The following is a 17318-nucleotide window of genomic DNA, read 5'->3' as shown; positions in this document are numbered from 1 at the left end:
ATATTGTGCTCAGTTGAATAGTGAGCTGCTTTCTTATCACTGGCATTGCTCACCATTATTCTTACAGCAGTGTTATTAAAACTCTTTGTGCAAATCAAAGAGAACCATGATTGAATTTAGACTAAATAGGATTAAAAAAAAACTCTTGTAATAAAAAGCCCCTGATTTTAAATAGATTATAGTGACATTTGTGGGTCAAAATCATTTAACTGAGTGCAGAGATGAAAACAGAGTGATTCAATCAATTAATTCACACTTTTTCTTTGTTCTGGTTCAGTTCTTTAATCGTGTATAGACATTAGCATGTATTTAACGTTGACAAGTTTTGACAGCGTCACTGTCCCAGGGATCTGCTAGTATTTAAAGGAATGATTAACATTTGTGTAAATGTATGGAAGAGATTCAGCTCACTTACACGTGCTCCCAGAGGATCAGCAAATGGTATTACTAAAATAAGTGAAGTTAGCATCTCCTCAGTTTTGTTCTCATTAATAAGTTGTGCTTTGGGTAGATCTGTAAGATGCTGATATTTCAATAACTTCCCTGACATAACTCAACTTAACTTGGCTGTCTACCGTTTGTATTTGCACTATTTTGTTTGTAGGAGGTTGAAATGAAGAATGTTTTGCTCAGAGCTGGAGACCAGTTGAAAGTCCAAGGGAAGATCCATGCTGATGCTAAAAGGTAGGCTAAAACCAAATGCCTGTTAATAAAACTGTGTTTTTATTTGACTACATTACTTCTCCAAACTACCCAGGCTTTGTTAGCGTGGAAAGCTTTATCACTAGCGACTGAAAACTGTGGTAACCAACCTACTCTAAACGACATCTTTAACCACTGTGTTTTGATATTGAAGTCAAACCATAGGGCCAGTTTTCTGGACACTCAGACTAAATTGTAGTGTCAATGATGAATCAACTTTAAAAATACATTTTAGGCCTAATCTGAGTCTGGAAAAGTAGCCCATGGAGTTGTACAACATTTGATTTGCATTTGTTTTGCACCAAGGTTTACATTTACATTTTCAAGTGGTAAAAATATCTACACATGACAGCTGGGCCTATCAGCAAAACAACTTTACAGCAGGATCAGCTTTTCACAAAGCCAAGTCAACAAATATAGCATCTGCATCACAGCCTGTCATTTTGCTCATGGAAATAGCCCCATTAATTTGTAATCATAAAGGAAAAAGACAGAAGCCTACAGCAGACAAAGCTCCCATGGCTCATTAGATATTTTTAAGACCTATACGCTTTATTTAGTGCTTGGTGTTTCGAAGTTACATGAAAGTAATATCGAGTAATATAACATGTAACTCAACTAGTAAAGTAATATTCCAACTTAACTAGTTACCTTGAATTCAAGCAATGATACAATGCATTACATTTAAGAGGTAATTTGCTAATCAGTAACTGACATAACATTGTCCTTTCTGAAGGTTTCAGATTGACCTGGGTTCCAGTGAATTGGCTCTTCATTTCAACCCTTGTTTCTATGATGATAATGCCAACACAGCAGTGCTGGTGTGTAATTCACAGTCTGGTGGTATCTGGGACCAGGAGCAAAGGGACACGCCCAACCCTTTTCAACCAGGCTCTACTTTTAAAGTATGGCAGAAACCAAATGAGTGAACAACATCTCCATTTCCCTTTTGTATTCTAAACTATTGAGCTACTATAACAAAACATACACTGTCCAGTGTCACTGTCTGAGCTCAGCAGATGAATTGTAAGATTTGTAAGATGATGAAGCGTAAGATTTGCTTGTTTTTCCTTCCTTCTTCACAGGTTGTAGTTAAGCACACAGGAAAAGTATTTGAGGTGAAGCTACCTGACGAGCAGGCGACTGAGCTCCCCAGCCGACAGGGGGTGGAGGTCATCAGTTCTATTCATGTCAAGGGTGACATCAGCCTCACCGCTTTCAAGATGTACTGAGAAAAGCAACATTTCTGCAAAATTCAAACAAAAACAATGTTAGAAGTCTATTGTAACAAAATGAAATGGCAGACTGTCTTTTCTCTTTCATAGGCCAAGCAGCCCCATCTGGTGGGCAAAACATGTAGTGCTACCCAAATGAGGCCCTAATAAAACATTTCACTGAAAATGACCTTCGTGCCACAAACAAACTTAATTGAATACAAAAAAGTATGTAATGAATACAGTATAAATGATTTAACCCTCAGTGACCAAAACATTGTTGATGACATTTTTTCAATATATTTTTAGATTTCAAAATGCAACCATGGGTTACAAAGTTTACAATATAAATCACAAATATTATACATACATATATGTATATATATAGGTAGATAAATAGATAGATAGATAGATAGATAGATAGATATAAACACATACACACATACATATACATATGTATATAAAATTTCAACTGTAATGTTTTGCTGTGCTTTAAACAATTGTTACAATTTTGCAACAGCAGGCCTCTGAGCATTACAGTTTTTTATCAGTTGCCTAAATACTACAAAACAGTTAACAAATAACTGTTAACAGGGGGTTGCTGAACAAATTATGCTTTCTCTTTGCAAAAGGATCAAACCTCCACCAAACACTCAACACACAACACAAAAGTAAAGTTTTCCATAAAACACTACAGCGGACTGTCAGGAGAATAAACTACTTCTATCAGTCACTAAACATTGACCCAATAACCCTAAGCGTAAAAATATCACAGTGTGAAAACTGTTCTTGGCTCCTGGGTAGTTTTACCAGAGCTAAATTTCAGTGCAATGTACTGAATCTGTACTATCATCCTAAACATCCAGATACATTCAATACATTTACTCTTCTTTCTTCTTTTCTACACTTTTGAAACAAAGGCTAGAGGGGTGGAGGGCAACATTGTCCAGACAATGCACTCCATCTGTGGCTGTTTTTAAAATCAAGCTTAAAACACACTTTTATTGATTAGCATTCAGAAGCTGTTAAACTCTCGAACTGTGGATTGAGTACTGTTGTGTTAATGTACAGTGGTGATGATCGGAAGGTGGGAATCCTTTTTGTGTTTTATTGTAAAGCACTTTGTTTTGAATGTGCCATACAAATAAAATGTACATACTTACTTACTTACTATTACACATCCTTCTACTGACAAACGCTGTCTCCGGCCCCTGTTTGTCATGTTGTATTTAATATTTTCGCCTTTTTGTCCCTGAGTATGAATGGTTCTGAATATCTCCAGTGAAATCTTTTTTTTTTTAGTGGATGGGGGTGTGCAGTAAATTGCATTGAAACATATGGTTATGGTATCTCTGGTAGAGTCAGTTGTCTGGCTGTTTCACAGTCTCAGTAGGTACATCTGTCATTTTAAAACCAGCTGACAGTCTTACCTGTTACCTATTTCTCATCTGAAAGACATTTGTCTAAGACCTTTTTTATCGATGCTAACATCAGCAACTGGTGATGACTGATTGCTGCACTGTGTTGTTCACGCGGTTACTAAAGGTATTTATAACCATGAGAGTATATTTTCTATAAGCTGTCCTTTTATTTCTTTCTATTTTCTTTTATTTTGCACAGTTGGCCAATGAAATGATGTGTTTTTCTGTGAGATCTGTGTTAATTGTTCTCTACAAGTATGTGAAAAGTTAAAAGGACACTTCTGCTTTGCTACGAAAGTGCCAACGAAGATTAATTTGACCCCAGTTTCGTTAAACGTTTTCAAGAAAAATTGTAAAATGTAGTGTAGTAGTATAACGTGTAGCGTGTTCCTACATTGTTAATGTCATTAAAGGAGACACACCCAGCAAAGATTTTCCTCATGTAGCTCCTCATGCGTTTAGTCCACTCAGCTCCAATGTGATCAATGTACATTGTAATTTAAAGTCAGTGCAGTTGTAAACCTGCTGTTGTCCTTTTAACCAATCAGCATTCACCTCTGCCATCACGAGCCGCTCAGTAGCCAATGGCGTTCTCGGAGAGAACCATGTGATCTTTGTTTTCCCATGACTGTAGTTTGTCCGGTGGACGCTGTCAAGTCGAACGACCTCAACAGCAGAAATGTGAAGTCAGTCGCCTCTTAACGCTTTTAAAACCGTTAGCTTCGTCGCTCAGGTCTGTGTCTTTAGACTGTGCTCTGAACATCCTCAACACCACCATGTGAACATGAGGAATATGTGAGGTTAGGTGTTAGCATGCTCGCTAACTGACCTGTGTGTGTGTGTGTGTGTGTGTGTCGCTGCCGCCGTCGCCTGACTGACCGGTGAAAGCTGCCGGAGAGTAGCGGAGGGTTAACGTTAGCTAACTGTGGACATACGAGTTATTTAATTTACAGACACATTAACTGGAGCATCTGTTGTTTCGTGAGTAGTTAACCTCCACTGTATCTTGTCTTTTTAAAAGCTCCATCTATAAGCTTTTCCTTTTCTGATATGGGCTGGCTGAATGGTGACTGCTAGTAATAACGGTAGCTTCCCGTGGACTTCGTGGTGAATTTAACACAGTTTTAGTCCTGTAGGCTCTTTTAACTTAGTAGTTAACATAGTAGTTACTGACAAAGCAGGGCTAGTTAAGCTAACCTAGCTAATTGTTGTCACGTATAGCCGTAGCGTTTTCTCTGTGTAGCTACCAGCTAACTGACAACCAAGTTAAGTTACCGAGTAGCGTTAAAGTTTAGCTAACCTAGATAGCTATACACCGAAAACGTACTAACGTTTAAATCAGGTAAGTTAGTATCGAAGCACGAAATGCATTGTTGTTTATGGTTAAATAGATACATAACGCTAGCAAAACGCCATCGCTTTAAGATTTGTTAACAAAAACTAGTACAGCACATGGAATGATCTAGAAGGGGATCCAGTTAGGGCTCACCAACCTCGTACTACACAGAACCGATAAGGTCGTAGTCCAAAAATGTGCCTTGTTGAATAATTGACTAGTAATATGAAAGGCCATAGAGTTACTCCACCTTGTGGTTCTTTATGTAAAACTAATAGTTGTGCGTCTGCTATGAAGATGTACATGATGTACATAATAATATATGTGTATTATTATGAATGTGTCCTCAGTTTTTCACTTCTTCAGAGTGAAAAATTGACAACTAGCTAAACTTGTGTTTTTTGTTTTTTTGGGGTTTTTTTTTCACAGGCATATCTATGTAAATATAAGGATGCATCTTTCAGGTCAACAAACACTGGACCTCCCAGTGTCAGCCTCCTTGAACAGAAACCATGACTTTTAGATGGATTCCAGATTCATATGTACAGTCCCTGAATAGGGCTGTATACTTGTGGCACACACAAGGCCAGAGGGCTGTGAACATCTCTTTCTATCCACTGTGTAATCCGCCCTGCCGACTTCATGTCAAAAGGCCCTTCAGCTACAGAGAAAGCTACCATATCTGGAAGCACATCCACATCCAGAAGAGCAAAATTTGGAGGGTATGTCCCAGCAGAGCCAGCTCTCTCAGGCATAAAATACTGCTGTACACCAGGATTTCCAATTTCAATACCTCAACCTGCCTTGGGTCCACTGACCTGAGCCATCGTATGTCACGGCTGAAGAGCACTTTAGAGTCTGTCTCAAAAGCTGTGAGCGGGACACAAGCGGAGATTTCCTCCAAGATAGCGCGGCTTAAATGCAGTGCCAGCCAGGAGGAGAGAAAGAGTGAGGCAAGTGCAGAGACAGCACCCCTAAAGGATCAGAGAAATGGATCAGCTTTGGCAGCTACACCTACACTTGTACCTCAGCCTCCCTCATCAGCTGCAACCTCACCTGCAAGCGCCACCTCGAATCTTCAAGAAACACCCTCTGTCCCATGTCAGTACGTCCAGGAAAAAAGGGAGCTGAAAAACAAGAGATCTGTGGGTCATACCTCAAAACTGAGTGGAACAGCCACTATCACAGCTTCTCAGGCTAAATCAGGAGAACCTGTATCCCAAACTGAAAGCTCCACTGCATCTAAGCAGGGTACTCCACTCTTCCACCCGGGTTCTTTCAGTGTCAACCTGGGTGAAACCTACAACTACGTGGCCCATCATATCAATACTTATTTTAGCAGCTCCACTAAGACACAAGAAAAACAAAAAGAGGCCAAGGACTGCATTGACCAGCCATCCCCTTCCATGCTTGACCAGTGCCAAAAGAACAGTGACACTGAACCCTCCCATGTGAATGGCCAGGCAGCAACGTCTGCACCTCTCCCAGACCCAGGTTCTCCTTCTTCTCCCAAAAAGAGCCTTGGACATTACCTGGGGTACTCTGCACCTACAGTCCAGGCCTTTGTGGGGAGTTACATTGCTCCCCTTGTTCCTAAATTTAGGACAGAACCAAAAAGTGCACTGCCAGAAACAGATAAGCTCCTTCCTCCTGATGACCCTGCTTCAAAACAGAAGGAAGCAGCAGAGATTAAAGAACAGAAATCTGCAGAGGAAAAGGTCAGGAGATTGCTGCTTCAAAGAGAGAAGGTACTGAGTGGCATGCAAACACATAATGATTGTCTGTACACAAATTTGCAATCTTTCCAGCATTACCCATTTTTGAACATCCGCTACAGCCTGACAAAGGAATATATAGGCTTTTGTAGTCCTTTTAGAGGGGAAACATGTTTGTTTTTGCTGTGCCAGAATAGTTTATTTGCATAGTGTTTTTTATCTCTTCATCTCGCACTTAAAACTATCTTAAAAGTACATTTGTTGTTTTTTATTGGAAGTGTTCATCTAAGAAAAGCATTTTTAACAAATGAAAGCCACTGTGTGCCAGAATGATTCAGCAACAGCTCAGAAATGCAAATAGAATTATATTGCCTCCTCTCCTCTGTGACTGATATATGTCAGCTATGGAAAGCAATATGTGTAATGAAGTGCAGTTGTTTCAAGATATATAGTTCAGTGGAAGAAAAGCCAGCTTAGAGGTTGGTCATGTGCAAAGCTAATGTGACCCTTATATGTATGTGTTTGTTCATGTGGGTGGGACTGCCTTCATGCTAAGGGCATTTCCAAGAATCCTATATATTTCTTTGTGTATGTATATTTACTGCAGTTCAGCAGTAAATTGCAGTGCTCAGTATAGACTTTGGTATCTCAGCATGTCAGCTCATGATATAACATGGCATTAGTTAATGAGATGCATGGCCTATGCCTATTCCTCTTTCCCTCTTCCAGATCATTGCGCGAGTGAGTGTGGATAATCGAACGCGAGCGCTGGTGCAGGCCCTTCACAGAGCATCAGACGTGAGGGTTTATATCAGCAGAGTGGAGGATCTGAGCTACCACTTGCTGGAGTTCCCTGAGACCAGGCTAGTAGCTGTCAAGGTAAATCATTTCATTAACTCAACTTATGTGTTCCTAATATCAAATAAACAGGGATTTCCAACTTCAAATTAGCAAATATTATACTAAAAAAATGTATTTCCAGATAAAAGGTTTGTCTGTATAGTTGCTTTGTTGTTTCAGCATTGTTAAATGCTGTCTATTTCACTGTTGTATTTTCAGTCAGACGATGTGAAATGGGTAGTAGTAATGGAAGCACTTCAGGTTTAGTAAAATTTTATCAACTACATTTCTTCAGAGCTCCACAGTTCAAAAGGGCACAGTACACAGTTCTGCATATGCTAACAGTTAACGTTTGTTATCACTACAGCCTCGCATAGCTTCATATCCAGAATTGCTTTTGTAATTCTCCTGCCAGTTTCATGTATGTATGTATGTATGTATGTATGTATCAGCACACTCTATTAATAAAATAGTATTATATTAATAATGATGGCTGACCACACAGTGAGACCACAAAAATATAGTGTAGTAGTGCTGTTACCTTGCTGCTTTGCAAACTTTTGCAAGAGTTTCACTCTTGAGTAGTCTCAAAAATTATTCTTGTACTTATCCTCAAATAGATTGCAATAGTAACGTAACCCATTCAGGTCTACAAACTAAATATAAAAACACTAATGTCACACGATCAAAAGGCTAGATTTAATACGATAAAATAAATGATAAAAACTCACTGTTTAGCCATATGATTTGATTGATTTGTTTTTTTAATGTGCAAGCTTAAAGAAGATTTGATTTGATGGAAATTTCAGATATGGATATTAAGGGGTAAACTGAGCACGTTTTTCACAGATTTATCTGTGTTTTGAAGCTGGTTTGAATACCTTTACTAACTATAAACATGTTTTGTCTGAAGTGAAAGTGAGGTAGCTAATGTTATTGTTGTTATTCAGATTCTTCTCAAATGTTAGCTGAGCTATGGGAGCAATTATAGCTACATGCTGTACCTCTGTGGTTAATGAGTGTATGTGTGTATGCCTTCTGGACTCATCTCTGGAGACATCGCATATAAAGCCCCGGAAACAATTCAGTTGTTGTTTCTTTTCTTTACCAGAATTTTTGTATTTCTGGAGACATGCTGAATGTACACAATGTAACTAGATAGTGCTTGGTTCATTTAAATGGTATGGCCCCTGTGCTTATCAGGAGAAGGTGATTCCATGTCTTCTGCGCCTGCGGCAAGCCAGTGATCCATCTCTGAAGGCAGCGGTCAGAGAGGCCCTTACCTTGGTGGGCTACATTGACCCTGTCAAGAACAGAGGAATACGCATATTGTCCATTGATGGAGGGGGCACAAGGTATGCACCCTAACCTCCACAGTCTGCTCAGAAGACAACAGACGGCTGAACTGCCTTTCTTATTGTTCTGTGTGTGTGCATTTTTGTTTTCAGGGGTCTGGTGGCCCTTCAGACTTTACAAAAGCTGGAAGAGCTTTCAGGAAAATCTGTTTACCAGCTCTTTGATTACATTTGTGGGGTGAGCACGGGTAAGATAACATCTTCTGGTTCTCTGTGTCTGTGTAAGTATGAAACTCTTTCAGTGAGTAATAACATTCAGCTGTAGGCAAGATATCTTCGTAATAGATTACAAAAACTGCATGAAAGCAACTGTTCATGTGCTTGCTGAGTGTCTGAGAACAATGTATGTGAATGAGTTCTAGCACTGGATGCAGAATAGTATTTAATGACTCAATAACAGCATGACTGCTGAAAGTTTCTTGAAGGGGTGTACTGTAGCTTTTTAGCACCTACTTCATTATAGCTTTGCCGTATTTCAGACATATTGGTATGTAAAATGATGTCCCATGTGAGCTTATGTGAATGTACATAATTTGTTGTCTTAGGAACATGTGTAAAAGAGTGCATATTTATTCATTCTTTGAGCATCTTATATCTGTTACCGGCATGCCCTCAACACCTTGGGCATTTTCTCACTTGAGAAAAAAAGCGAGAACAGATATCCCTAAGGTTTGCCCAATCTGTGCAACTTTCTATGTTTCCAGACTGGCTTCCACCTCCAGAAAAGGGAAATCAGGATGGACCATACACAACAGCCATTATCTTAATATTGCATTGGCAAAGATTGTCTGTTATTGTAATTCCCTTTATCTATTATCTTATAAGACCTATTAATAAATATGCACTGTAGAAAGATTTTGATATATGATTATATCTAATCATATTTATTTGGGAAATATTATTTTTAAAGCTGGCTAGAAATGATTTGTTTAGGCATGGTGTGTGTGCCTTATAAGTTACATATTGTTGTGTTGTTGATATAGTTTTATTGATTTCTTTACACTTGAAAATCAGGGAGTGAATTCAGTCTTTGCGAATCATTAATAATGCTACTTATATTATTACTTGTTGTAAAATAGTGAGAACGAATTTATGATCAAAATGAGGGAAAATGATAACCTAAACACAGTATTTTCAAAAACATTTTTGCTGTAATGTAGTAAGGATCATTAAGTCCCTGCTATAAGTGCTCCTTTGACACTGACCACCTGGGGGTGCTTTTCACCAACATTCAGCTTTAAGCTGTCTCAAACTGTCCACTACCTTTGTGCTTGCTTTCTGAAATGAATGATCCGGAATGTTCTAACCACGACAGCTGGATCTAAAGGCTGTGCCTGTTTTCATCGTTCCCAGTTTTATTTTAATACTCTGCTGCCAAAACCTCTATAACTCCCTGTGAGGGTACAGGATAGGGACATATGAGAGATTTTCTGTGCAAGTTATACCAAACTGGCATAGCCCCAGTACCGTGTTGGGGTGTGTGGATGTATGTGGGGGACTCGGCCTTAATTCCTCTCCATGTGTCCATATAATGCTCACTTAGTCAGTGATCCTGGATTGGAGCCTCAAAGTAGCAGTTGGTCATCGGAGGGGTTCCCTAGGATCAAAAGATGACATGGTGTGTTTAATTTACCTAAACCTGCTGGATACAGACAAGTAGCTTTATTTAGCAAATGCAAGCCAGTCGAATTTCTGTGTTGCTCTTTTGTATGGCCATTGTTCCAGTTTTGCTATTCATAAAATAGAGCATTGCTGAGATTTGTGAGTAGATGACTGGCAACCTGTCCAAGGTGTTTCCTGCCTCCCTCTAAGTGAGTGCTAGGATAGGGTCCAGCACCCTATGTGAGTAAGTGAATGAATGACAGCAGTAGATAATTTACTTACATCCTTGGAAGGCACGTCCTTCACCAAGTTTTGATTGCGTTTTCTGTGAATACTCTTTTTAACACGCTCACAGTCATCAGATTCATCTGCTTGGGGAACCAATGTTACAAAGTGTTCTTTCACCGGTTGCATGTAATAACACATTACAAATTCCCAGAAAACTTACATTGAAAGCTTTTAAATGTTATGTTTAAAATGTAACACTTGTAATGTTAATCATACAATGTAAAGTAATTTTCGATGTTTATGTATGTTTCTCCTCAGGTGCTATATTAGGTTTCATGCTGGGTGTGTTCCGTATCCACGTAAGTGAATGTGAGGAACTGTACAGAAAGTTGAGTTCTGATGTGTTTAAGCAGAATGTCATAGTGGGTACAGTGAAAATGGGCTGGAGTCACGCCTTCTACGACAGCGAGGTCTGGGAGAAACTTCTGAAGTAAGTACATAAACGTTTTCTGACATGTTTACAGTAGTTAGTAAAGAATATCAGCCATTGGACCATGGGAATTATTTAGAAGTAGCATAAATTTGGAGAACATTACAAACACTGATCACACCGTGCTTTATATTTTAATCAACCATTTAAGAAAGCTGAAAATTTATCAGAGTAACTGCCCTCCTTGTTTTTCACTTAGAAAAATGCTTGAAAATAAGAGGGACACTTTGGACTGGTATATATATTCCAAGGGAATGTAAAATACACAGAGAATTAACAGAGGTGGTAATTTCTGGTATAACCAGGTTGAAAAAAAAGATAAAAAAAAACATTTCTGTGCCTCATTTTTTCCAGGTGCTGTGGTAGGTTCTCACACTGCTGACTAATTTGGTAGGACAGTGACAACAACTTGGTTACTGGGTTAATTTATGACTGGATTCTCACAGTCTACTTCTCAAATTTCACACTCATATTTGTTCAGTGCAGGGTGAGGTGGGTATGATCATCGGAGGGCGGTAACACTTGATGACTGATTTACATATTATGATATAGATTTGTATTCCAGTACTGAGCTGTTTCATACATCTGTATAGCAGAGCTGAAATAGAAGGTGCTTTGCAGAGGCTGAACTGACAACGATGATGTTGTTTTGACAGTTTAAAAAGAAGTGTGAAAATTTCAGACTAATGTAATTTATTCATTACAAAGCAATATATTGCAGTTTTCAATGAAAATGGCTTTAGGGCATACTTTCTCTTTAGAAGTATTCACTGTTTGTTCTAATGAGCATTCTCATTTTCCCCACAGAGAAAAAATGGGCTCTGATCTTATGGTTGAAACATCAAGAAACCCTGATTGTCCCAAGGTAGGGCTGTGAGAATTTAAGTGATGTCATGAAATCCTCATTGAAGCAATAGACGTGACTTGACTATAAAAGCCTGAAATCAGTCTTTGTAACATCTCCACCAGGTGGCAGCAGTGAGTACAGTGGTAAATAAGGGCACTCCACTGAAAGCATACGTCTTTAGAAACTACAACTTGCCACCTGGTGTGCGTTCCCACTATCGAGGTGGCTGCCAACACAAGATGTGGGAGGCCATCAGAGCTTCCTCAGCTGCTCCTGGGTACTTTCAGGAATTTGCACTGGGCACTGACCTGCACCAGGTAAGATCAAATGTCTCAGAAGTACAGTATTACTCACATGTGCAGTGAGGTGAAATCAAATTACAGTTCCAAGAGCTGAAATGAGAAGCCTTCTTCATGAGGAACATATTTTGTAATTCAGATGTGGTTCATACAGCCGGGTCAGAATCTTTCTTAGGTTCACCATATCGGTGAAGAATAGACTCAAGCTCTTCATCCTGAATTAAACAAAGACTGCAGAGCACTTAAGCACAATCACTAGCGCTAGGTCCAGTCCATTAGGAAACTGAGAATCCACACTGGCCAGGAGCAGAAGCTCTCGTGTGGTTGTTGTGAATCTTATGACAAACAGCATTATGATAGTAATTTTGTTAGTATTTTTATGTGTTTTTTGTGGCTTTTTGTCTGTTCCAACTTATGAAACCTCAGAATAACAAAATAATTGGATGAATGTTGTGTATTGTGAAGTTATATTTTGCTATATCACCAACTCCTGAACTGTACAGAGTTCAACACTACGCTAATGTGGAGACTCTGCTACCACATACACAGCAGTATAAAAATAAAAATAACATACTAGTCTCACAGCTTTTCACCTAAAACTAGGTGCCAAAAATGTAGAGAAGCCACAATCCTTTGCTAGTTTGTTTATACATTCGTTCTGCATAAGTAAATAAAGACTTAGCTATTTTTACTTTTCCCCTGCATTTCGCCCGTGGATTGAAACATCATGGAGCAGGTGCTGAAGCAGAGCTTGGTGTTTAATTGAAGTGTGAGGGCCTGGTGGGGAGCAATGAAAGAGAATTGCTGATGGGTCCCTGTAGAGTAGGGATTTCCTCCCTGTATCTTTTCCTCCCAACAGAGACACTCATTATGCGCATATGTACACTTGGAGGTTGAGAACAAGTAACAAATTTTCACATGGACATTCCATTCATTTAGTTTTAGATTGAGTACCACAGTTTGAACCAGAATGTAAAACAAGTTAAATTGAAGTATACCTTATGATTATTTTCATCAGCCAATTAATACGTGATTCTAGTGCATTGTGAATTTAGATTGTGAATTTAGATTATTTTTTTATCAAAGTCATGAGCTGAAAGCTTGGCTGTTCTTTCTTAGAAACCTGAATTTTTTGCTACAACTGAAAGAACAAAAATACTTAAATTCTGCATATTGCTAGCAACAGAACTTTTGATTGATTGTTGTAAATAAATCAGTTTGTTTGCAACTTAAACTGCAGTCCATAAACCCTTTTACACATAGAGGTGGAAAGAGTAGGAAAGATTATCTATTTCAGACATTTTAAAATGAGCTCACTTACTTTTCAAGTAACGTGTGTATCATCAAAAAATATTAACTACAACAGGTAGACTAGACAAGGTTTGAGGAAATTAGAACACAAACAACCACTTTTATTATCAATTGCGGAGTTTCTTGGATGCTTTTACTGTGCCTTCTGCACACACGGACAGACTGCTGCAGAATGCGTTACCATCAAGGCTAGGTGGGTGGATCCTGCTGCACCACAACTTTCCTTTGGCTGAACTGACTGTTGGCTGTATTTGGAGTGTGTTCAACACCACATCGGTTCATGCACATACTTTAGAAACATGATGTCCGTGTTCAGCCCATTTCCTCCCCTCCCTACAGCCCAGGTGCTCACTAGCTCATACATTTCTTATCAAATTGTGAATCATTCCTTTTGTGTCAATACTCTTGATTGTTTCTCAAAGCTTTTATGTGGCAAGCTTGACAGTTTCGTATTCTATTGAATGACACCTTCCCATGATTTCTTTGAGCTGTCACCCTTTTTTATGTTCTTGGAATTTGCTTACACAAACACATTGCTGCTCCTCCTCTACTCTCTCTGTATGTCTGGTGCCAGACTGATCCTTGCAGACTCTTTCAGGCTGCTCAGGCTGGCATGTCAGATGGTCTCGAGTGCGGCATTCTTCCCATGGCAGCCTCCTTCTTAAACCCAGAGCTTAGCTCAGAGGTGCAGAAACTGCAGAGTCCTGCTGATCCTTCCTGTTCTCTGTGTACTGCTGTTTAAAAGCATCGCAGTAGCCTTCAATACACTGAGCTGAAAGCTCTGATGTAAGGGTTGGTTTCATATGGTGTCATCCTGCCATATTTTCCAAGGACGCCCACAGAGCAGTCCGCTTCCATCCAGTCACGCCACAATGAGCCTCTTGTCTCTGCAGTCAGGGCTTGAGTCACTTCTTAAAGTCTATACAACACAAGTGGATGGAACGATATTCAAGTGATTCGCTGCTATTCTTTGACAGTCAATGTGTAATGGACTACAACAAGTTCACAGTGAGCTTACTTACCTGTAAACTGGCCCACGAGTCATGAAGACTTGTTGCAATTGTCTCCTCTGTGATGCGTCCCTCTTCAAACAGCCTATGAATCCACACGTTGGCAAGTTGTCATCTTCCCAAACAATTCTGCACAATTTACATATGCAAGCTTTATACCGTAGCAGATCCAGAGGGAGGAAGTTGGTGCTGAATGCCCAAGCATGGCATCTTTTCAGCAGTTGCCATGGACTCTGCCAGGACGGCGTGCAGGAATGAAGCCTGTTAGGCTGTTTATGCCCACCCTCACACAGCTGCTGAAAAACACACTCACAGCAGAGCTGAAAAACCACCACCCAGGAGAAAAGACACAAGCTTGGAGTGAAAATAGAGCTCATCACCTCAGCTCTCAAAGCCCGACATTGTGATTGTATCACATTGTCCCAACATTACAGGATACAGAGCTGTGACATAATACACTGACATCCCATGGCTATGTGAGGCTGATTGTTAGATGTGAAGAAAGAGTGGAAAGCTGGTCCGCAATGCTCTTTTGCGTAAGCAGTTGCATAGTGTGGTGGATAACACCATTGCACTGCACATGGAAGGTCAGAGGTTCGATTCTTCATCCAGACAGGACTGCCACTGCTACACCTTTCCGCTCATAGGTTTATCTACTCTTGGCTGAGTTTTTAAGATATATGTCCTCTTTAAAAAATGTGTGTGAGTGATTGATCATACCATGCCAGAGCCTTCACATTATTCTGCTGCAGCCACCGAAGGGTCAGTTTGGCCCTATCTGGAATGTCCTGCTGCACCCTATACGTAGCTTCCAGGCTAAAGCACGCAAGGTTTTCCAATAATCTGCTAATTTTGTCCCGCCATTCCAAATTACTTTATTTCAGAAGTCTTGGGGTTTCAGTAGATGCTTTTACTGTATTACATGTGGGCTGTTTTGTCATCTAGCTGCAATAATTGCTTTTCCTAATGGGTTTTTCTTTGCATTTCTCACAATTGTCTTAAATCTTTCTTGGTCTATCTGATCTTGGCTTGATATGATTTGAATAGTGCTGATTCTCAATTTCATATCTTTTTATAACCTTTACTAATGTATAGTGCTGAATGACTTTCTCACAAACTTTCTGACAGTTCTTTTGTTTTCCCCATATTTTTGTATCCAGAAAACTCTGGCATACATCAAATACACAAAGTTTCCCTATAAACTCAGAAACATGCTCACTGTGTATAGTCATACACTGATTACAATCAAACAAGGAACAGATGCAGATTCTTCACCTTCACAGTGATCTCAGGGTACCTGAGTGTATAACATGCCCAACATAAAGTATTTTAACTCTCTGCAAGAGTATGTAAACCTTTTTGTTATTTTTATGATTACTATAATGCATGCAAGTTTTTGTGATCATAAATAGCTTTTTCTGAGCACTATTACTAAGTGAAAGAATGTGTTTTGTATGATCACTTATATGATCATATCTTACGAATTCAGCCAGGGGTACGTAAATTCCTAAGCAGATCTGTATCAGTAAGAGTCTTTGGGCTAGACTCCTAATGTTACATTCACGTGTGTGCGTGTGCGTGTGGGTGTGCGTGTGCGTGTGTAGATAGGTAGATAGGTAGGTAGATTTTTGTACAATGTTTCTCTCTAGGAATTCCTTGAGTGGCGAATACCAGACAAAGAAAATAAATAGAAAGAAACCTGTCCTGTGCCCTGGCAGCACATCCTTCAAGGCTTCAAGGCTGCGGTTTAAACCCAGGGGGGTGTCTGCAGTGTTAAAATGCAGACATCTTTGCGGTATTGCTGTAGTGGGATGCCCATAGGCATTAAACATGTTTGTTGACTGACTAAAGGCACGGTGAAGACTTCCAGCTGGTTCATCTCACTCACAAAAATTAGAATATAAAGATATTCCAGACAACTGAAATATTTTAATTTTTTTTAAACAGTTCTCAAATGTCAGATTGCTGTTTTGATTGCTGTTTGAGCACATTTTGTTATCATCAACATGAAGAATGCATAAGAAAAAAACAGTTTGGTAGCTTACTTTTGCATTATGGAGAGCAATTAAACAAAGTTAATTGCTAATTTGCAATTTTGTGTTATGGAATGAATTTGTGCCTCAAAGTGAGTCCAATATCATTTATACCATCATGAAAGGAATGCTGGTGATTGCTTTTAATTGGTCCCTGAAGACAAATCAACTGCAGAGGTTTAATATCAAGCTGAGGTGTGCATGTGTGTTTGTGTGTCTCAGTCTCCCATCGTCTAGCTTCATTTCCTGGTCATAGCCTGAGGGTGAAGGCTCCAGTTTCTCTTGTCCAGATGAGACCTCCTTGGTTCAGTCTTTATGACGACAATTTAAACCCTATTTGAAGCCTCAGGCTTCCAAGGTCAAAGATCATGATGGAAAAATAGTCTGGATAATTGCATAATGTGGCATAATGACCTTCTGCCCCAGCCAATCAAGTCAGAGTCATGGCTGTCCATCATGCTGAAGCTTATACATTAGAGCTTTCTTTACTAGTGTGGGTGGAAGGAGATGTTTCGCCCCTTCTCTCGAGTTTTGTTTGTCATTCCCATAGGACAGATTGCCAACAATAATCCTTCATGTGCTCTCTCAATATTGGGTGGTGCTAGGATGCACTACTACAGCAGACCAAGCGAAATGTCGGAAGTGTAGGTGACAAAGTTGATTCAATACTGAAGCCAATCTTAATTCATTAATAATAGATGGATGTGTGGTGCAGTACCAGTGGATTCAGCGGTAAAGGATTCTAAAGAGCAAAATAATGTTGAAGAACATTCGTACTGTGGTTCTTTGCAGAACCTTTAAAAAATATTCTGTATAGCGGCAAAAAGGGTTCCACTGTTGTTACGAGTCAAAGAACCCTTTTCAGTACATAGAATCCTTTTTGCTAAAAGTGTAGGGTGTTTATTGTTATTCTAT

General features: G+C 39.5%; 2 protein-coding genes across 5 annotated transcripts in view; both read left to right on the top strand.

The window, feature by feature from the left end:
- The first annotated feature begins 368 nt into the window (after positions 1-368).
- LOC118811817 (galectin-1-like) lies at positions 369-2251 on the top strand. The gene is made up of 4 exons (XM_036576333.1): positions 369-461; positions 605-684; positions 1439-1607; positions 1788-2251. The coding sequence occupies exons 1-4, from the start codon at positions 369-371 to the stop codon at positions 1932-1934; spliced, it is 489 nt and encodes a 162-aa protein (XP_036432226.1). The 3' UTR covers positions 1935-2251.
- Positions 2252-3932: 1681 nt separating this feature from the next.
- The window catches only part of LOC118811814 (calcium-independent phospholipase A2-gamma-like), a 28763-nt gene continuing 15377 nt past the window's right edge, over positions 3933-17318 (top strand). The window contains exons 1-8 of one of the 4 annotated variants that reach the window (XM_036576328.1): positions 3933-4023; positions 5103-6421; positions 7118-7267; positions 8432-8583; positions 8677-8771; positions 10732-10903; positions 11711-11768; positions 11873-12067. In XM_036576328.1, coding sequence (XP_036432221.1) covers positions 5186-6421; positions 7118-7267; positions 8432-8583; positions 8677-8771; positions 10732-10903; positions 11711-11768; positions 11873-12067 — 2058 coding nt within the window. In that variant the 5' untranslated portion in view covers positions 3933-4023; positions 5103-5185. Of the gene's footprint in view, positions 4138-4166; positions 4319-5102; positions 6422-7117; positions 7268-8431; positions 8584-8676; positions 8772-10731; positions 10904-11710; positions 11769-11872; positions 12068-17318 lie in introns of those variants that run through there. The other 3 variants (XM_036576326.1, XM_036576327.1, XM_036576329.1) reach the window with 3 other exon arrangements.

The sequence above is a fragment of the Colossoma macropomum genome, unplaced genomic scaffold, assembly GCF_904425465.1.
Source record: "Colossoma macropomum unplaced genomic scaffold, Colossoma_macropomum, whole genome shotgun sequence".
In the NCBI taxonomy this organism is placed as follows: domain Eukaryota; kingdom Metazoa; phylum Chordata; class Actinopteri; order Characiformes; family Serrasalmidae; genus Colossoma; species Colossoma macropomum.
Note: the sequence above shows the minus strand (reverse complement) of the source record. Positions and strands in the feature narration are given on the sequence as shown.

Excerpts from the sequence above, each read along its gene's own strand:
- LOC118811817 (XM_036576333.1), top strand. The coding sequence starts at position 369 with ATGATTAACATTTGTGTAAATGTATGGAAGAGATTCAGCTCACTTACA. Across the intron at positions 462-604 it reads GTATTACTAAAATAAGTGAA|GAGGTTGAAATGAAGAATGT; the intron begins GTTAGCATCTCC and ends TTTTGTTTGTAG. Across the intron at positions 685-1,438 it reads ATCCATGCTGATGCTAAAAG|GTTTCAGATTGACCTGGGTT; the intron begins GTAGGCTAAAAC and ends TCCTTTCTGAAG.